At 30.8% G+C, this 22,214-nt stretch overlaps 2 protein-coding genes across 10 annotated transcripts in view; one reads left to right on the top strand and one right to left on the bottom strand.

Annotated features, from left to right (window-relative positions):
• Positions 1–576: 576 nt before the first annotated feature.
• ND-PDSW (NADH dehydrogenase (ubiquinone) PDSW subunit) lies at positions 577–1,990 on the bottom strand. The gene is made up of 5 exons (XM_015334156.2): positions 1,793–1,990; positions 1,376–1,630; positions 1,108–1,243; positions 902–1,044; positions 577–814 (listed from the first exon to the last, which is right to left on the bottom strand). The coding sequence occupies exons 2-5, from the start codon at positions 1,455–1,457 to the stop codon at positions 705–707; spliced, it is 471 nt and encodes a 156-aa protein (XP_015189642.1). The 5' UTR covers positions 1,458–1,630; positions 1,793–1,990; the 3' UTR covers positions 577–704.
• A 1,123-nt stretch (positions 1,991–3,113) lies between these two features.
• The window catches only part of unk (RING finger protein unk), a 31,606-nt gene continuing 12,505 nt past the window's right edge, over positions 3,114–22,214 (top strand). Inside the window, exons 1-10 of one of the 9 annotated variants that reach the window (XM_015334152.2) lie at positions 3,115–4,320; positions 4,571–4,780; positions 18,049–18,471; positions 18,577–18,800; positions 19,847–19,989; positions 20,101–20,277; positions 20,818–21,010; positions 21,133–21,404; positions 21,495–21,656; positions 21,790–21,945. In XM_015334152.2, the coding sequence (XP_015189638.2) occupies positions 4,262–4,320; positions 4,571–4,780; positions 18,049–18,471; positions 18,577–18,800; positions 19,847–19,989; positions 20,101–20,277; positions 20,818–21,010; positions 21,133–21,404; positions 21,495–21,656; positions 21,790–21,945 (2,019 nt within the window). In that variant the 5' untranslated portion in view covers positions 3,115–4,261. Of the gene's footprint in view, positions 4,321–4,570; positions 4,781–4,826; positions 5,823–9,045; positions 9,403–18,048; positions 18,472–18,576; positions 18,801–19,846; positions 19,990–20,100; positions 20,278–20,817; positions 21,011–21,132; positions 21,405–21,494; positions 21,705–21,789; positions 21,946–22,214 lie in introns of those variants that run through there. The other 8 variants (XM_015334151.2, XM_015334150.2, XM_015334147.2 and 5 more) reach the window with 8 other exon arrangements.

The raw sequence follows: 22,214 nt of genomic DNA, 5'->3' as shown, positions 1-22,214 counted from the left end.
TCATAATTTATGTGAAAATAAGAAAAGTGTTGGGTAGTGTGCAAAAGCAACAACAACAACAACAAAAAACAAAAAAACATACTTTTAATTTCTTTTGTTATTTAAACACATCAAATTAATTTATTATTATGTATTTCGTTTGGATATAAAACTACACACACACACACACACACACACACATGTAGTATACATAATATTTTCAATGAAAAGTTCTTTAATGTGGATGTAAAATTGATCAATATATAAATCAATTTACATATGAAACTGTTCGAGTATCATAAACATTTTAATACACTTAATTTTGTTAAGTTTTATTATTGTAACATATGTAATTCGATTTGAAAATACAAAAGAATACATGAGATCTTCTAAAAAAAATGTAATCAATTTGATACATATGTACAATCATATTGAATTTTTATATACTATACAACGGATAAGCAAAAATAAAACAGTAGTTCAGAAACGTAAGAGATGTGTTTGTTTTTATTGTATATAAAAAAAAAAAAAGAAACATGAATATACTGTTAGAAACATTCCATTTTACTATATAGTATATAAAATAATATACACAAATTCATATATAACTTATTTTATTATGTTTTATACAATATTTATATACGCATGTAGATTTATTACTAATTTCTTTAACTAAAAGTATGTATTTTGTATTAAATCCCTTTTCTACGATATGGAGATAATATTTATGTCTTCATTCCACTACCTACAGGACCATGTCTTCGTTCCCAAACCATACGATGCTTTTGTTTCATAAACGCTTGTTGTACGTTAAGCGTAGCAGGTAAATCACCATCTAAACAAAATTCAATGTATTATTATTATTTTATATTTCTATATAATTAAATTGTATTTTTTGATATTTGTAGGTAATCATAGTAACATTTTGCAAACCAAGCTCCACTAGCTTCTTCATAGATGTTTTTTAAAGGAGTACAAATTTCGTCTCTATCATCAAGTTCATGATGCATAGCACATTCTTCATATCGACATCTCAAAATATTCAAAATAGCATCATCTACAGCCCTGATAAAATGAAATGAACATATTATTATCTGAGTATATAGATAAATATTTATATATACGTACCTATCCCGTTCAAATTGAAGATTAGCTTCAATGAAACAGACCATGTCATCTGTATAACATTCATCAATAGTTGGAACACGACGGAATTTTTGATGATACCAAGGATACTTTTGTTGATTTGGTTCAACGATTTTTTCTATTAATAATCATAATATTAATATTAATCAGACATTTTTTTAAATATTTTTTTTTTTTAACAATATATATCAAATACTGATTATTATATTACTTGTTCAACATAACCAAAAAAAATACGATTAGGTAATACCTCGAAAAAATACAACAGGTGCATCAATTACGTTATATACGGCATTTGCAAATCTTTTTAAAGCATTTGGATGTTGTTCCATTATCTAACAATTAATTAATAACAGTTTATGATACTTATATAAAACTTTTTGATAGAATACTTCTGTAAGAACTTAGGAATCTTGTAGGAGGGATACGCCATACATTCAGCTCATGTGCCATTGGCTGAAAATTTTGGGGGACCGTTTCCGATCCAACGTGCAGCCATGTTTATCTTTAGTATGTATTAACGGCTATGGTTAGTTTAAGTTTGGAATACTTATAGTTTTTATTGTGATATTTATGTTTAATTATATTTTTTTTTTTAGTAGTTTTCTATAAGTGTAAGTTTAATTTACTCATTTAATAGTTACAAGTATAAATGTACAAACCTAACCTATAATTTATCGTTTGTTTACGGACTTATTGTTTGTGATGAATAATCATGGTTCGACAGTGTATTCTTAATTACTGCAAAAGTTCAACAAGAACTACGCAAGACCGTAAATACCTTATACCATCGCGTAGGTATAATCGCAAAAATTTACAAAATTTTAAGCAAACAAATCTCAGTTCGAGTAAAACTATGACCATGTACCACATTGAGAAGTAAAAATATGTTAAAATAAATCTATTTTTTAATTGTTTTATATATTTGTCTTATTGTTATTATTATTAATATAATATATATAGTAGATAACTATATTTATCAAAATTGTATAAATTCCTACAAATTGTTTTGAAATTTCAAAATACTGTAATGCCTTTTATCAAATCAAACTTAATTAAGTCTTTCTTATTGAATTTATAATAATTTTTTCGTATAACCTATTCTACTTTAATATAAATTTTTAATTATCATTAAATATAGTTCATTTTTTTTCTGTATTTGATGCAATTCATTATTTCATAATTATTTCAATGTTTGAATCATTCGCGCGCAAAATCGAGTTCCGGTCCCCCAGCAATGTACATGGCGCATACCTCCTATCAGTGCTGTCAGATCGTGGGTAAATCTTACCCTCTCCCTGTGCCACTGGGATTGCACACAATGAAAGTTTTCCATGTCCGTGTGTTTGGGATGTCGAGGAAAGCCGAATGTAACCGAAGTTGGCGGTTGGCCACGAAGTGGCACACTATGAAAGTGACTCCTGTCCATGTGTTCGGACATGGGTAACTTTCATTGTGTGCAATCCCACAGTGGCACAGGGAGAGGGTAAGATTTACCCACGATCTGACAGCACTGCCTCCTATAGGATCCCTAGTAGAACTAAGAAGTGAACGCCATCAGTACGTTTTCATTGACATTGGTATTACCGAACACCACTGACATTAAGGACAAAAACGTAATCTATTTTTGTTGTATTAAAATCTTAAAATAGAATAAGAAAATAATGGAATATGAAAGAAGTTAATCATAATTTGTCTAAAAAATATTTCATTTATTATTTTTAAATAAATACATATATTTCTTTTTTATATTCAATGTATTATTATCCACACACTCGTACGAATAAAATAAGGAAATTAGCAATGCAAATAAAAAATATCAAATTTAATGCATACAAATACATTTCTCAATTATTATGAGAGAAGTAAATTTTAAATAATGTAAACAAATAATTAATTTATTTATATTTTCAATTAAATTTTATAGAAATTCATTGAAGATTAAAAAAATAGATTGTATATACGCAAGGTACATTCAAAAAAAAAAGAAACAAAACAAAAGAAAGATAACATAAACAAGGTAAATTTAAATAAATATGATTAACAAAAAATCATTGGAAGAATTTGACCAATAAAAATGCTCGTTTTGAAGATCCATTGACCAATTTAGTTACGAAATGTCCAAAATGAAGTTTCACATACAAGCTATGATTTTTCACTTCTAGTATCATGTAACTCTATGATCAGAGTCTGAAATGAATAAGCATTGTGATCCATGTTAGACTAAAGGATATTATAAATCGTCATCGGAATTTCGTAGTTTACAGAAAAAAAAAAAAAACGTAAATGAAAGTTCGGTATCTCACGAGTGTTTAGATCGAGATATCTTTATCAGTGATATTTATGTAATACTTAGTATTGTCGCATAATATACGACACGTGAACGTGGATTGGTAAAATGGTATGACTGTTTACGTTGTGTACCAAAACATCGATGACCTTGAAGGAGGGATAGATATCACGTGATCATGTTATGAGAAAACGATTGGTCGAGAAAGGGAGACGAAATATAGTATCTATTGCGTTGTGTATGCCCGCATAATAGGTCCCGTATGCCGCTTCCGATAGGCTAGAGGCAAAGCGCGGCAAAGAGCGATCGAGTGAGCGGCTGAGTGAGCGAAAGCAAGAGAAGAAAAAAGAAAAAGTGAGGGTGAGAAAGCAGTAGAATTATTGGAACGAAATAAAGAGGGAAGGAGAAAGAAGCGCGAGAGACAACAAGAGTAAATGAGGACGAGGTAGTGGAGGAGAGAGAGAGAAAGAAAGAAAGAGAAAGAGAGAGAGAGAGAGAGAGAGAAAGGTGATCAAGAGTGACGAAAAGAGAGAACAATTAAAGGCTAAGACGCGGTGACGGCAACAGCTACTAAGGACAGCAACAACAACGACGACAACGACAACGACGACGACGACGACGACGACGACAAACGGACAAACGACAAACATAACAAGAACGACTACGATTACGACAACGACTAGGACGACTAGGACGACGACGACGACGCAACGACGCGACGACACGAAGAAGAAGAAGAAGAAGAAGAAGACGACGAAGACGGAGACGGAGTGTGCCGCCGCCGCCGCCGTTCGCTCGTACGTCCGTGTGTGTGCGCGCGCGTTAGTCGCTAGTGTTGTGTCCAAGATGAAGTCCGACTCTAAACCTTTGTTGACAGCTCAAGTGGAAAAGGCGAATCATTACACGTAAGTAGCGCCCGCCAGGCCGGTCTCGTGCTACGTGAGAGAAGTGAGATAAAGATCAAAGCCAGAAGTGCGTGACCCAAAGTGGAGTGCGAGAAAAAAAGATAGAGAGAGAACAGAGAAAGAGATAGGAGAGATAGAGAGAGAGATAGAGAGAGAGAGAGAGAGAGAACCGCGAGCAGCGCGGCTACGACGCGCGCGTCGACAAAAAACTCCACGAAATAATGTGTAGCTCTGTGGATTCGCATTCCAGATACTTGAAGGATTTTCGCGTCGAACAATGTCCCCTCTTTATACAGCGCAAATGTACACAGCACCGTCCCTTCACGTGCTTCAACTGGCACTTTATGAACCAGCGGAGGCGCAGGCCGGGGAAAAAGAAGGGCGGCACCTTCAACTATAGTGCTGATAATTATTGTACCAAGTACGACGAAACTACCGGTATATGCCCGGACGGAGATGAGTAAGTTTATCATTTGATTTAACAAAATATACTTATTTTTTTTTATTCTTCTTATTGCCTTTAATCGCCTTATTTTGCTCTCAGACAAATGTAAACGTACAAATTTGTTCATTATTTTGATAAATATGACGACGACGACGACGACGACGACGACGGTTACGGTTACGGGTTACAGTGACGGTGACGGTGACGGTGATGGTGACACGGACGCGGACGCGTTTGCCTTCTAAGCACTCTTTCCACGGCCGTCACATCGATTTAAAACGTTCGTTTATTTGTTCGACAATTTTCAAAAAAAAACATCCATTTATCTGCTATTTTCTTTATTGAATGTGGTAAACCTCCATCGTACATCATTACAAATATTTGTCATTTTATTTGTCTATTTACTCTGTGTTTGTAATATCAGTGAGCAATTATCAAAAATATCTTGAAATAACTTACGAAATATTAAATAACTTGCTAGATTTTCTTCTCACTATGAGAACTAACTCGTGAGCAACCATTTCTTCTTAGTAGCCCATCGAGTAACGTATCTTCAACGTTGTAACTTAACGTGTTCTAATAAGACAAGAGGGAGGAGTGGGAGAAATAAAAGTATGCTATATATATTAAATGCGTTTTATGTCCTATAGGGAATAAGCAAATTTCCTCTCGACTTCTTTCATATTGCTTTTCTCCCATCTTCTTTTTCTTCTCCTGATATTCTTCCTTCCTTCCTTCCTTCCTTCATTCCGCGTATAGTTTTGTCTCCTTTCTTTGTGTCGTTGACACGCGCGTGTACCGTAATACGTAATATGCTTGTCTCTCTCTATCTCTATCTATCTCTATCTCCCTTTCTCTCTCCCTCTCCCTCTCTTTTTGAATGTATGACGTATACTTACATATATAGCATAACTCGTCAACGAGAATAACCTTTGTATCGAAGCGCAGTTTGTCATGTTTCGTTCATATCGCGCGTTTCTTGTGGAACTTCACGTTAAAACACGTATTACACGTCGAACGGTATTTCAATCACAAGAATTTTTGTCCATTTTTTTTCGTAAGTAAAAAAGAGAGACAGAAGGAACGAAGGGGGGTGGGGATAAACAGACAGACAGACAGACAGACAGTAGACAGTAGACAGAGAGTACGTCATAAATGACAATTACAGAGAACTCGATTTAAATTATCAACATAGAAAAATCACTTAAGCACCTACTAAACATATTCTACTGAATTTTAACAGTTAGTTATTTAATTCTATTAATTGATCTTTAGTAAAGAAGATCTTGTATGAATAGTGATATCTATTTTATACTAATAAATATGCCTACGTAGGAGAAAGGAGAACAAGAGTGTGTGATAATATTTTCACATTAAATGTACAATATTTGATTAATTTGTATATTTTTTGCTTCTTTCTTCAATTGTACAGTATTTAACTAATATTCGAAGTTTGCATCATTAACAAAAACTAAATAAACAAAAAGTATGCGTCATCATAGTATGTCGTAACCAATCAGCTGGACATTCATCCCTGTTATGCAATATTCTTGAGTTAGATTTGTAATTTTTCTAGAAATCACAAATGTAGTAAAACAAGCATTAAATAATATATTTTAAGAAAATATTGTTCATTAATTATTATGATATATGTCTATAGATATTTTCCATATGTACATATTATACATACATCCTATCGTTTATACACATTATTATTATTATAGCACGTTATTATTGAAAGAATTTTATCATAGGACAGTGTTAGCTTATTTTTTTTTTTTTTTAAACAGTGTCACACGAATTAAACAATTAAATAACCGAATATTATTTTTGAATAGAGTTTAGATTTTCGTCGCATGATTTCAAGATTTTTAATTAATTGCACGATTAATTACAAGAAAAAAAAGAATGATTTACTTGTGACATACATATTTCAGAGAGATATGCAAACTTTTCTATGCTATTGGATTCTTTTCATTTTTGTTATTTCATCTTCTCCAATTGAATATACTTGTTCCTTTAAGATTTTCAAATATAATTTAGAACAATGCCAATACAAATTTTTCATTTGTAGATAATATGTAATATCTTTTCATGTAAAACAATGTAGCATCAACGAACAATTGCTGAAGAGTATTGTTTGTGTTTGAAAACGAGAATTCAATAAAAAGAAACAAAACAAAGTAGCGAGGAAAATAAAAGACTATCGGTTTTGCTAGCTAACTTTGTACTACGTCTCTCTGATCTATCCTTAACGATCCGCATGTGTGCGTGTGTGTGTGAAGAAAATAAGAATTTGAAAAAAAGTATTTTAGGAGTATTTGGAATCGCTCAAATCACCACGATGCATGGCAAAAACGTCTTGTGTGATGCACACACATCCCCCGTGTAGAATGCTTACCCGGAGTTGTTCCAATCCTAGAATTCTTTCGAAATTAAACCCAAGTATTAATAGCCTACTTATTTCGGTTTCAGGTGTAACCGAAGATACTGACTCTGTTACCATTAGTAAGGGAAGTACAGTGAGAAGTTATAATAGCGCCTGGGATGGGGATGGGGGTGGGGAGATCCTCTATTTTCCTTAGTTTCCCTTGACACATAACTTTTGTTATTTCTCCTTTTCTATTAGACGAAAGGAATATCTTATTTTCTTCTTAATATATATATATAAATTACGTGTCACGTTGTTTGTCCGCAATGGACTCCTAAACTACTGAACCAATTTTAATCAAATTTTGCACACTGTGTGCAGTTTCATCCAACTTGAAAGATAGGATAGTTTATATCTCAATTTATAATCGCAATATTATTTTATTGCTAATTATTTGTTTATTAATCAAAGAGTCATGATTATCTCTATTAGTTCGATAAGATTCTAACAGATGGCGGTATAGGGTAATTCGTTGACTTAAAGACGTGTGTATCGGACTGATTGTGAGCCACAGCAACGCGTGCCGGGGCACCCCTAGTTATTATACAGGGTAGGTCACCACATTTTACCACCTTGATTTACGTTTTTATTATTACGCATAGTAGACAATGTTTCACATGGAGTTGAATGGCTTTAAAAGGGGCTCATACTGATGGTACTTTTTTTTTTTTAGGTGGACGTGTCAAGGACATATGAAGGTCATTAATGTTTTTTTAAATAGAATCATATATTTTTTATTGCATCATCTGATGCTCTTTCATATTATTTGCAAAAAAGTATAAACCTATTTATGTAAAAAAATTATTACTTTAGGAGATATTTGTAATTTTTGTCTATTTACAAAAAAGGTTCAATATGGCGACCATTTACATCAGAACACTTTCTGAATCGAGAAATTAATGACACATTAACGTTTTTAATGTATCTTATGTTATTTCCTTGCATTCATTGACGATACGATCCCTTATATTGGCCATTGTAGTCGGAGGCTCAGCGTAAACTTTATTTTTTAAGTAGCCCAATAAGAAAAAGTCGAGGGGCGTTAGATCTGGTGATCTAGCCGGAAAATGAAAAAGTTGTCTCTTTGAGTGAGAGCCCAATTACAAAATTCTAAACGTTTATTACAGTCATTTGAGGTCAGTTCTTGGACCTTTGATACATGATATGAATGGTATTTGTGCTTTCTCAGTATGCGTAAAATGCTTTTGCGGCTAATTCCAGTTTGTCTTTCGATTTCGCGAGAACTAACGGATGGATTTATCGTAACTGCGGCTAACAGTTCCCAAATCGTTGGATAGAACGGGGTGGGCCCATTCATTTTCCGGCTAGATCACCAGATCTAACGCCCCTCGACTTATTCTTATGGGGCTACTTAAAAAATAAAGTTTACGCTGAGCCTCCGACTACAATGGCCAATATAAGGGATCGTATCGTCAATGAATGCAAGGAAATAACATAAGATACATTAAGAAACGTTAATGAGTCATTAATTTCTCGATTCAGAAAGTGTTCTGATGCAAATGGTCGCCATATTGAACCTTTTTTGTAAATAGACAAAAATTACAAATATCTCCTAAAGTAATAATTTTTTTACATAAATAGGTTAATACTTTTTTGTAAATAATATGAAAGAGCATCAGATGGTGCAATAAAAAATATATGATTCCATTTAAAAAAAACATTAATGACCTTCATATGTCCTTGACACGTCCACCTAAAAAAAAAGTACCATCAGTATGAGCCCCTTTTAAATCCATTCAACTCCATGTGAAACATTGTCTGCTACGCGTAATAATAAAAACGTAAATCAAGGTCGTAAAATGTGGTGACCTATCCTGTATATGCAAGAAGTTCATATGTGAAGATTTACTAAGAAATAAATAATATTAATGCAAGTATTTGAGTAGATCAAAAAAATATCAATAGTTATTAATTTGTCTTATTATACGCGTCGTGTTAAACAGTAATAATTGTAATATTTTTATAAATTAAGAAACACACGAATCTCTCTCTCTCTCTCTCTCTTTCTCAATTCGTTCATTACAGTCTAATCATTATGTTTATTTTCAATGAATATGAGCACCAGGTTTATAGTTATATGATAAAAGTAAACGGATACTAATATGCGGAAAGGGAAGTTGGAGAAAATGGAGGGGATATTCTCACTGGGTCCATTATTGCTGCTCACTGTACAACTCACTGCAATGTACGTAACGAGAATTTGTAATGTAGTATTCGCGAAAATCTTTTGTACAAGAACAAATTCTTGTACAACATTATTTCAATCTTTAACTTCAATCAAATGTAAAATTCTAAATGATTCTTTATTAAATTATTAGTATTATTTTTTTTTTTTGAATGAAAGTTTAATAAATTACTCTGTACAAATACTAAGGACTAAATTTTTAGGTATACTGGTGTATAATTTTTTTCTTTTTTTTATTGAATATTTAGGTAATAAAAACAACGAGACCAATTGATTGACCATTATAGGTGAAATCTCAGTTATAAATACAGAATAAAAGTAGATATATATATATTAACAAAATAGTAATTTAACAGTAAATTTATTTTGTTATGAGATAACAATGGATAAAAGTGTTGTATATGGGTATGCCAATATTGTTATGGTATATATGGATTATTTTATAAGTTAACTACTATAGATTATTATTACTTTTTATATATTTTATTGTCTAATGTCGTAGTATTTATTAGAAAATTTCAAGCATTCTCAAGTCTTAAACCTATATTCTTTATGTAGAATTGTTGCACTTTCATAAATTACTATCATATATATATATACAGTAAGTGCCATTTAAAATTATACACCGTTATGCTTAACTAGATTTTTGCTTGAAAACTATTGGTATAATATGTTTAGGATAATGACAATTTAAGAATATATACATTAGTATACCTTAATTACATATTTAATGAATTTAACTTGAAAGGTATATATATATATATATAATAAAGGTGTATATATATATATATATATATATATATATATATATATATATATATATATATAACTCAAAAATAAACAACTCCTATTAGACTAGGTTCGTTGTCTCTATGAAAATTCTTTCATTGATTATTGTTTATATGACTTTCTGAATGATACATATGTATAATGAGAATAATATTCGTAATGAATAGAATTTCCTTTTTTGGAATGTCATGTAAACAACAATCGATAAAAGAATTTTTTTCAGAGATACATTTCTTTCGATTCATAAGTCATTAATCATTTAAAGTATGCCAAACACTCTAATATATTTTATTAAGGGACTATCTCAGTGTAATCGGCCAAAAAATTGTCAATTTTCGTGATTTTTTTTCGGTTGGATAGGAGGAGGGGATCGGGATGTTTTTTTTCCCCTGAAAGAAGACCACTCTTTAAAAATACAAAAATATTTTTTTCATTCTTTTTTATTTATTTTTTACTTATTGTTAATAATTATTTGAAAAAGTGAGCTAAAAAAATGAGGACAATCGGTGTCAACGATTGTCATCGCAGTTTGCATCTCAAAGAAAAAAATTAAATTGATTATTAATCTATAGGGAAGCCGCTATGTCCCTATGGAGGTTTTTTTTTTTTTGAAATTTGACAAAATGGCGACGGCTTGAAGAAAAAGTACGAAATTGAGCCGTATTTTTCAACAGTTTTTCGTGTGAAAAAATAGGAAGAATTAAAAAAAAATAAAAGCTCTTCCGTAGGGACATGAAGAATAACGTAAAAAAAAATTCCGTAAAAATTTCAAGTCGATAGCTCGAAAACTCTCCCTCTGAGAGGTGACACCGTTTGTAAAAAGGGCATTTTGAGAAAAACGCGTTTAAAGTTTAGCGCGCGTCAATTTACGCTCCAATCTCTTTTTCCAAGAAAGGTTGTAGCGACTGTAATAATTCGAATTTAAATTTGAAAATTTAACAGAACACCAACAACTGTATGTACTTCAAGATGAGACCCAAAAAGAAAATCGATTTTTTACAAATTTCACATTGAGATGGTCCCTTAATATTTAGGATTGTTTAAACTAAAATACATTTGTTTTTTTACTTCTCCCTTCTGACTAGTGATGACTTTGACTTTTCAAATTTTGATCTAATAAAATATCAGATCAATTAGTTCATACTACTAGTTTTCAAAAAAGAATCTAATAAGTGTAATGGTGTTTAATTTTAACTACTTACTGTATTTCTTTATCACATATTAAATCAGTACACATATAGAAGAAGTAGTTTATTTTCCAGGTATACCCCGTTTAGGGTGTTTACCCCGAAGGCCCCCCTACATGTTTGTTGTTCCCCTTGACAATATCCTTAATTCTAATTATGCCCTAATATAATATTAGATATTAATATTACCAATATAAAAACAATATAAAACAATATAAACAACATTAAACAATATACCTCATTTAGTAACTATATAGACTATATAAAACTATAACATATATATACTTCATATTCCTTACATCTATTTCCTTATATGTCTAATTGTTCCACTCATACTCTGTCTATCTTCTCGTTCCCCCTTTCCCCCTATCTTGGCCCATTTTCCTGGCCAGCCTTTCGAAATTTCTCATATATGCACACAGTTGGGGCACCGGTTCCCCCTTCAGCGCCATTTTCACTCTTCTATCTATTTCTTCGCCTCCCCTCTCCCCGATCCACTTCTCTAGGTTCTCCACTACTGCTTTTCCCATTTTTTCCTTTATTTTCCCGCATCTACATATGTGCCCCACGTTCTCCGGCTCTCCTCCGCAAATCCTACATCTTACGTCACTGTATCCCTTATTGCCCTCCTTTCCCACATTCCCGCACCTGAGTCTCGCCCAGGTCTCCTTCATTCCTGCTGTTAAATTCCCATTTTCCCAGTATTTCTCTGCTTCTATTGATTGTTTCCTATTTTTGTATTGCTCACAATACGTTGATTGGTCAATTTAATCAGTACACATATATCTTCTTTTTTCTAATTTTCATATAGTATTATTATTTTGTCATTATTTTATGTTCTTTCATTATATTATGAATTGTAGTATGAGAAACTAATGTGTTATATGATTAGTATAAAAACTTTGTCATTAAATAATAATATTGAATGTGACAATATTAAATATACATTGCTGTAATAAGGTATAATTTGTAAATTTAAAATAAATTTAGTAATTTGTTAATTAATCAATTTATTCATTTGGAAAATATATACTCTGTTTCAAAAAGTATATAATCATTTTTTTTTTGAATCATTCTATCATTATATGAACATTGTATCTGAATTATTACATTTCATCACATGATTTTATAATTATGATATAGAATATTTTATTTTCAATATTAATATAATATTCTTTTTCCTTTTTTAATTATTGCACTGCTTTAATTGTGTATTTTTTATACCTTAAATGTAAAATATAAAATAATATTTTTATTTATTTATTTATTTCAAATAATAATACGGGAGTAATCCCAATACAAAGTATGTAAAAATACAAAAATCCAAAAAATATTCTTCTTCTTCTTGTTTTTAAGGGGGTATATATACTTACAATTAGAGGCCCGAAAAAAACCGCTTTTTTAACGATTTTTTTTTTGAAAACTGGTTTATTTATTTACTAACGAATAATCTGGAGTTCAAAATATACATGTTTGAAGATATTACAAACAATTTTTTTTATGTAAAAATATTGAAACACAAACGAGTTATAGCCAATCTGCGTGAGGTCCAAAAAAAAAAAAGGTGATTTGCGGTGAATAAAGAATCATTACTGGATCATTTAAAATAAAAAAAATTCAATGTAAATAATTAGTAAGGATGTGTCTAAACAGATTGAACGATCCACTTTTCCATAATATTAATTTTTTACATAATGGCGCACTTTTGAAAATAAAGTTCCTATTTTTAATATCGTTCAATCTGTTTAGACACATCCATACTAATTATTTACATTGATTTTTTATTTTATTTTAAGGGGACACGTCAACAGAAAAATCGATTTTTCTTTTTTCGATTTTCTGAAAGAATATTATTTCAAAAATATTTCTTCAAATTTTGGTAAAGATCCGCTCATTATTTACGAAACTGTAGTAGTTTAAACGGAGCGCGCCGTAGCGCTCCAAGTAAGTTACCAAAACTTTAAACGTTCATTTCTCCTATTCGCGTTTTTAAAACGGTTGCCCTCTCTGCATCCAGACCATTTATCCGATCCTTACTAAATTTTGTACAGTAATACTAGATACACGTATTTAGGGAATGAACGAAAGGATTTTTCGAAAAAATGCCAATTTTTTTTTTCTCAAAAACTCGGCGATTTTTCTACCAAAATGTCAATTTTTTCGCAAAAAGTCGACTATTTTGAGAAAAATTAAAAAATCAAAATTTCCTTTCGTTCATTCCCTGCGCCAACATCTCTACTAAAGGATAACACTCGGTTTTTTTGTTTCTGATGAACCAATTTTTGCCAGTGAGGGCCACCGAAAATCACCTTTTTTTTTGGGACTCTTAGAAAAGTGGCCACAGACAACACAATTTACAATATTTTTACACACAAAAAATTGTGAATATAGTTCAGATATATAACTTACGCATACCAAAAATTTGTATTGATATTAATAAAACTGGCTGCAAAAAAATTCACAAAAAAACCGTTTTTTTTTACACTCGGAGGTGACGTGTCCCCTTAAATGATTCAATAATGAGATCCTTTACTCACCGCAAATCACCTTTTTTTTTTGGACCTCACGCAGATTGGCTATAACTCGCTTGTGTCGCAATATTTTTACATAAAAAAAATTGTTGTCATATCTTCAAACATGTATAATTTGAACAACAGATTATTCGTCAGTAAAAAAATAAACCATTTTTCAAAAAAAAAAAAGCGTTTTTTTCGGGCCTCTAAGTATATACAGGGTGGGTCACCACATTTTACCACCTTGATTTACGTTTTTATTATTACGCGTAGCAGACAATGTTTCACATGGAGTTGAATGGCTTTAAAAGGGGCTCATACTGATTGTACTTTTTTTTTTTAGGTGGACGTGTCAAGGACATATGAAAGGTCATTAATGTTTTTTTAAAATGGAATAATATATTTTTTATTGCACCACCTGATGCTCTTTCATATTATTTACAAAAAAGTATTAACCTATTAATGTAAAAAAATTATTACTTTAGGAGATATTTTAATTTTTGTCTATTTACAAAAAAGGTTCAATATGGCGACCATTTGCATCAGAACACTTTCTGAATCGAGAAATTAATGACTCATTAATGTTTCTTAATGTATCTTATGTTATTTCCTTGCATTCATTGACGATACGATCCCTTATATTGGCCATTGTAGTCGGAGGCTCAGCGTAAACTTTATTTTTTAAGTAGCCCCATAAGAAAAAGTCGAGGGGCGTTAAATCTGGTGACATAGCCGGAAAATAAAAAAGTTGTCTCTTTGAGTGAGAGCCCAATTACAAAATTCTAAACGTTTATAACAGTCATTTGCGGTCAGTTCTTGAACCTTTGATACATGATAGAATGGTATTTGTGCTTTCTCAGTATGCGTAAAATGCTTTTGCGGCTAATTCAAGCTTGTCTTTCGATTTCGCGAGAGCTAACGGATGGATGTATCGTAACTGCGGCTAACACTTCTCAAATCGTTGGATAGAACGGGGTGGGCCCATTCATTTTCCGGCTAGGTCACCAGATCTAACGCCCCTCGACTTTTTCTTATTGGGCTACTTAAAAAATAAAGTTTACGCTGAGCCTCCGACTAGAATGGCCAGTATAAGGGATCGTATCGTCAATGAATGCAAGGAAATAACATAAGATACATTAAGAAACATTAATGAGTCATTAATTTCTCGATTCAGAAAGTGTTCTGATGCAAATGGTCGCCATATTGAACCTTTTTTGTAAATAGACAAAAATTACAAATATCTCCTAAAGTAATAATTTTTTTACATAAATAGGTTAATACTTTTTTGTAAATAATATGAAAGAGCATCAGATGGTGCAATAAAAAATATATGATTCCATTTAAAAAAACATTAATGACCTTCATATGTCCTTGACACGTCCACCTAAAAAAAAAAAAGTACCATCAGTATGAGCCCCTTTTAAAGCCATTTAACTCCATGTGAAACATTGTCTACTACGCGTAATAATAAAAACGTAAATCATGGTGGTAAAATGTGGTGCCCACCCTGTATATACCCCCTTAAATATTTAGAATCATATTTATCTGTATTTTAGTGTTTTAATTATTTATCCAAATATACAGTTAAAATATTTGAAAATATATTGTTTTATTATTTGAATTAATCTCTTTTTTAAGAAATATGATTTTATTATTAAAAAAAAGAGCTTAGTATTTCATAATGTGAAGTATTTATGCATGTATTATGCTACTCATACAACGAGTTAAGGCCGGCGATACATGTAAACGCCTAAATTTTGACTGTTTTTCAGAGATTTATTTAAAATGGAAGGAATAAATGAATCGTTTTGAAACTCAGCATGTTTATTCATTACATATTAAATTATAAGAATCTGATTTTTTGCTTTTTTTTTTTTTCAAAATGGCTGCGGTAGTAACTAATCTCCTGAGGCACTCGCGACGAAAAACATTTATCATGGTGATTTTTAGCTTTAGTTACAGCAATCTAAAATTTAAAAAAAGGGTCGGAGAGTATTCATAAAACATGTATCTACTAGTTGAACTAAGGAAAAACTAAAAAGTCAAAAAATCCTAAATTGGCACGACTCAGACAAAAAAGTCCGATTTTTGACCCTTTTTTTTACGGTTTTTGGGTCAAAAATGGCAATTTTTGAAAATTTTTGAGGCATTTTTAAAGTTTAACTAGAAGCTAATACTATAAAGAAAATGTGTGCTAAATTTCATAAGAATCGGTTGAAACCTTTTTGAGTTATCTTTCACCACAGTTTGAAAAAAATCGTTTCGTGAAAAACGCGCTTAAAGTTTAGCGTTGGCGTCTAGCGCCGAGTTGAGGCAGTGCACTTGAATGAATTTTTAATCGATAAATAATGCGAATTTCATTATAAAAATTTACAGGCATATTTTTCAGATGGTAAACTAACTATTTATGAAAAAAACAAAGAAAATTCGGTATGTTTTTTATTTTACATGTATCGCCGGCCTTAAGTCTGATAATGAGATAAATGCTTGATTTGTGTATATTTGTTATATAAAATATCCATATATTTGTATATATTTATTATTTTTATATTTGTTATATAAGATTTAATATAAAATTATTCCTTTAACCTTTGCTTACCACAACTCCCTGGAGTAACATGCTTACCACACCCGGGTCCTTCGGACCCGGACGAGAAAAAATCGTTATAAAAAATTAACTATTACATAGATTTACTTCAACATTTTTTTCAGACTTCTTTAATACTTACTTAAAAAGACTATATAGGTTTTATAGCTTTAAATTAAATTTAAATATGTTTAAAAAAATTACCAATGTTGAACAATTGAGAAAAATGATTCAAGTTGCAAAAAAGGTCTGGGTCCTTTGGACCAAGTGTGGTAAGCAAAGGTTAATAATAATGCAATAGAAGAGTGCTATTTATTTATTTTAGAGCAAAGTAAATGTTTATATGTTTAATATTAGATATGATCTTGATTAAATTTATATTTGTGTGCAGAACATATTTACAAATATATAATACGAGCTATAAATAATTCAGATTAATTATAATGTCTATAAATACATTTAAATGTCATGTAAATTATAAACTCAAATAACATACAAGTTTTTGTTGTTGTTGCATTTATTTAATTAATTATTAATGTTTATTATTTTAGTTACTTTTTGTGTTAATCAAAATATCATAAAGAAATAAACACATTTTGGCTCATCAAATATGTATTTAAATTTCAATAAATACGTTGAGGTTATTAGCATATTTAATTTTTATTTTGTATAAAATATTGATACTCCAAAAATAGTATTGTCAAGTATTTAATTTAAACTCTGATCAGTGTTAAATTAAAACATTTATCATATTTTAAAATTATACTCAAGCTAATTCCTTCTCGTATTAAATTTTATCAGTACAAACATTTAAAGAAAATGGTTTTTATGATTTCAAAATAAAACATTTTAATAGTTATTTAATTGTAACAATTTTATATTTAATTATAAGTAAATATGCTTTCACAACGAATTTCTTTCTATTAATAATATTTATCTTTAAAGTGTATGTACATTATATTATTTGATCTTCTTCATTTATATTAACATATTTTTCCCAAGTTATTAGACTAAACATACTAATGATTCTCTTATTAAGTAAATGATTTATGTTTGTTATATTTTGTGAATGAATACAATATGTTATAATTGAATTATGAAGAGTACTAATGAATGGTTTTAAGTATCGTATGTTAAATATTGAAACCTGGGTTCAGTTCTTGTTCTATCATGTAGTTTATTTGTACATGATAATATCTCATTTCAAATGAAAAATTATATAATAATGCATGATTACAATAATTTGATGAAAGTAATAGCTCTGTATATTGTTTATCTAGTTTATGTATTTTCTATCTATTTATAATAATATTCAGATATCAGAGTTTTAAATATCGTATGTGAAATATTGAAACCTAGGTTCAGTTCTTGTTCTATCATGTAGTTTATTTGTACATGATAATATCTCATTTCAAATGAAAAATTATATACTAATGCATGATTACAATAATTTGATGAAAGTAGTAGCTCTGTATATTGTTTATCTAGTTTATGTATTTTCTATTTATTTATAATAATATTTAAATATGAGAATAGAACAAATTTTCACAAATTATTTTTTCTTGAACAGGTGCCCATTTTTACATCGTACTGCTGGTGATACTGAGAGACGTTATCATCTTCGCTATTACAAAACATGCATGTGTGTTCATGATACAGACACACGTGGTTTTTGTGTTAAAAATGGACCTCATTGTGCCTTTGCGCATGGCAATCATGATATACGACAACCTGTGTATGATATCAAAGAAATGCAAGCATTGGAAAATCCAGATACAGATCCCAATTCTTCGTCCAATGGACCAAACATTCTTGATAAGGAACGAAACTTGATGAATGAAGATCCAAAATGGCAGGATACAAATTATGTACTTAGTAATTATAAAACGGAACCTTGTAAACGACCTCCAAGACTTTGTCGTCAGGGTTATGCTTGTCCACAATATCATAACAGTAAAGATAAAAGGCGTAGTCCACGAAAATACAAATATAGGTAACAATTCATGTTTTTGTTTTTTTTTTTTTGTTTAATTCTATTTTAAACGCCATTTATTTTGATATTATTTTAATATTATTATTATTATTATCGTTTTTCTAGATCAACACCATGTCCAAATGTAAAACATGGAGAAGAATGGGGAGAACCTGGAAATTGTGAACAAGGAGATGCCTGCACGTATTGTCATACCCGTACAGAACAACAATTTCATCCTGAAATTTACAAATCAACTAAATGCAATGATGTACAACAGGCTGGTTACTGTCCACGTGGAGTCTTCTGTGCATTTGCGCATGTTGACCGTGAGTGTACCCTCATCAATCGTACGTAAAACAGTTGTTATCTATTTCAACAGGCTTAGAATATTTTGCAAAGAATTTTTTTATTTGAAATAATATCAAACATGAAAATATGATGTCATTCAAATTGCGAATTCATTATTCTCTCATTGTATAGATTACTTAATTTTGTATAATTGATTTAAATTCGATTTAAGGGATAACACCACTATAGAGCCCGAAAAAAGAGCCTTTTTTAAGGAATTTTTTTTGCGAAAACTTAATGAGGAATAGAATTTTTTTTTTTTGAGGGTTGGTTAATCATATATTGAACTATGTACACAAATATTTGTATTGATTTTAGATAGAAAATGGCATAGTTGGTATTCGTGGCTGAACAAAACCCTGTTTTTTTTTTTTACTAAAATGGGCGGACTCATACCTGGACAACTATGAGACCTAGAATAAAAAACAAAAGAAATTCTTAATCTATGTACTATTATCTTAAGAAGTACATACGGATGTTTTCCTAAGTCAAGTTTTGTAAAAATGACGTAACTTTGAATAAAACAATCGACTTTTCGACGACAAAAAATGTAGAAAATTGTTTATAAAATTACAAGTTTTCGTTCAATTAAAAATCGAATATGTACTTTTGTAGATAATACAACTATCAAACTATCTTCAAAATTTCAAGTCAATCGGTTAAATGATGCTCCAGTTCTGAGTCCGCCCAGTTTTAAAAATGTATCACTATTCGAGGCGCTTCAAGGCGCCTCCTAAAAAATAAAATTTCACCATGTTAAAAATATTTTTTTGCTTCGGGACCAAGTGCATAATGTTTTTAGACGTCTAAAGTACATTTCAAGTTAAAAAATCGATTTTTTGAAAATTCTATAGTGGTGTTACCCCTTCATATTTCACAACAATCTATGAACATACTGCTCTTTTCTTATATTATGTAAAAATGATTATACTTTTGGCAATCTGCAAAGTGCAATTAAATTTCTTGAAAATAATAAGCTTTATCATCAAAATTGCTTCTCAAAATTGATAAATTGGGACATTGGTATGGTGTGCTGATGGACCAGTATTGCCAACAGAAGAAATGAGTCTGGCGAGGGACATGGCGGTACCCATAGATTGCGGCACAAATTTAGCAGATATACTCAATAATGCTTTACCACCTGATAAGCGCAGTCATGACAAGGATAAACCTCTTAGCGATAGTAGTGTAAGTTTTGACTCCTTATGTAGATTTGTAGATAAGAAATTTAAATTAATAATAAAATACAATTATATACGCGTTTAATAAATGATGACTGATCAATTGATCAAATTTCAGAATGGAAGTGGTGAAGTATCTGAATCTGCGAGTACTAGTAGTCTTGGTAGTAATAGCTCACATAGTAAAGCTCCTGGTGCTCAACTTCATAATTCCAGTTCTAACAATGCTGTGAATGTTTCTGCCCAACAGAAACTTACTAGTATGCTTTACAATCCTGGTTCTCTTTTACAAGCTGTAAGTTTGTTTTTCATTTATATTAACACTTATCCGACCACGCGCGCCGCAGCGAACTGTAAGAGCAGCATTTCAAAAGTAAAGCACTGCTTGTTTTGTCCATTTCGTGGTTTTTCGAAGAATATTATAATAAGACATATATTGGTCTGCACGATCGACCCCTTTCATATATTTGTCTACATTGAAACGGGGAGTTTCACCGTACAGTTTGTGTTCAAACGTTACAGTTTCCACCGCGCTCGGAAAAGCCAAACTGCGCTCTCCACTGAAGTAGTGTTTTAGTAAACAATTTTATGGCTGGCAAAGACTCCATCGGAAATCCCGAAAATAAAGAGCCGTAATAATGAGCAATGAAAAATTTCAAAAATTGATGCATTTTATTATATGTTGTACCCTATATAAATAAGCTCTATAGAGAAAGAAGCGTTCCTTAGATGAAAAGGGTAGATCTACCCGAGCGGTCGGCTAAGTGTTAAATTAGATGTTCTAATTTTAAAGTCTTTTTAAAATTGTTTCTTATTAATGTAATATTATTAATAGGGTGAAATAAGAAAACAAATGGTGGCTATAGACAGTGATCCATTATTAACAAAAGCTGAAAAGACTCAACAAAAACAAAATCTGTTTATCACTTATAATTTGAATGGAACCTTAGGGAGTCACTCATTGGCAACAACCGTATCACCACTATCTAATTCATTTTATCCAAATGACACTGTTGAATCTGTAATAGGTATGTGTGTGTGTGTGTGTTAATTTATATTTAAGTTAATAGTAATAAAATATTATAAATTTTATATGTATGTTTGATTCATATGTATTTTGCTCGACTAATAGTCTCTTTTGTTTTTCTAGGAAACGCATTAGATGAATTACATTTAGACGATCCACTAAATTTAGTAGAATCAATTCATAGGGATACTAATTCTCCAATTAGTAATTCAATATCAGCGGGTTTAGCAAGTTCAGGATTACTGGGTAGTTCAGCTCCAGTAAATATTCCTGGAATGACAGAACGATCCGTTCTGACAAATTTCTCTCCATCTACTTCAAGTCCTCTTCAGCAATTACAATCAGCCGGTTTTCTCACTGGACACCGATTTTCACATCAGGATTCTATAGATTCGGTAAATTTGTTTATATAACTAATTAAAAAACAATAATAAGACTTTTAGTAATTTTTTTGTTTAATAACTCTTGTCTTGGCTTATTTTCAGACAATGCCATTTATGAATCAAGTTTCAGACCCATTTAGCAATCATATGTCTCAACTTAGTAGTTCAGCTTCTAAACTTAGTGGATTTAATAGTAGCCTATTTGACTTTGCAAGCCAAGGAATGTCACCATCTCGTACACAACCTCTCCCAGCATCTCCACTGGTTAGTTCATTCTCCATTAGTCCAAGTAACACAGGATCTTTATCTGAGGTTAGAGTTTCTCTAGCTATGACATACTTCATTATTTTATAAAAGTTGATTTGAACAATTCTAGATTTTTAATTACTTATTATAGGTGCAGAGACTCAGAGAAGAATTGACTTCAAGTCGTGCCCAATTAGCAGCTTGGGATGAACGAATTAATCAAGCCAGAGCAGCTTGTGCAGCATGGCAGTTAGAAAGTGAAGAAGCTAAAAGAAAAGCCAATATTGCTGAACAACAAAGAGATGAGGTGAATAAAAGTACAAACATTTTTATCATATATATTATTGTTAATAATTTACAATATCAAAAATATCTTTCATTAATATTGCCATTAAATTTCGTTTCTTTTTCTTCATAAAAATATATTTTCATTTAATTTATAATAACATATATTATATATGTGCAATTTATTTCTATTTATATCTATTTAAAATTCTATTTTTTAAATTCTATATAGAGTATAGTAGTGATGCTTATGTTTAATATTATTCTGTATAAAATATAATATAAGAGAGA

The sequence above is a fragment of the Polistes dominula genome, unplaced genomic scaffold (assembly GCF_049000335.1).
Source record: "Polistes dominula isolate Pdom_NZ unplaced genomic scaffold, Pdom_raw_medaka contig_68, whole genome shotgun sequence".
Lineage (NCBI taxonomy): Eukaryota > Metazoa > Arthropoda > Insecta > Hymenoptera > Vespidae > Polistes > Polistes dominula.
The sequence above is the reverse complement of the archived record's forward strand: the minus strand, read 5'-3'. Positions and strand labels throughout refer to the sequence as shown.

Excerpts from the sequence above, each read along its gene's own strand:
- ND-PDSW (XM_015334156.2), bottom strand. The coding sequence starts at position 1,457 with ATGGAACAACATCCAAATGCTTTAAAAAGATTTGCAAATGCCGTATAT. Across the intron at positions 1,244-1,375 it reads ACCTGTTGTATTTTTTCGAG|AAAAAATCGTTGAACCAAAT; the intron begins GTATTACCTAAT and ends GATTATTAATAG. Across the intron at positions 815-901 it reads TGGAGCTTGGTTTGCAAAAT|ATGGTGATTTACCTGCTACG; the intron begins GTTACTATGATT and ends AATTTTGTTTAG.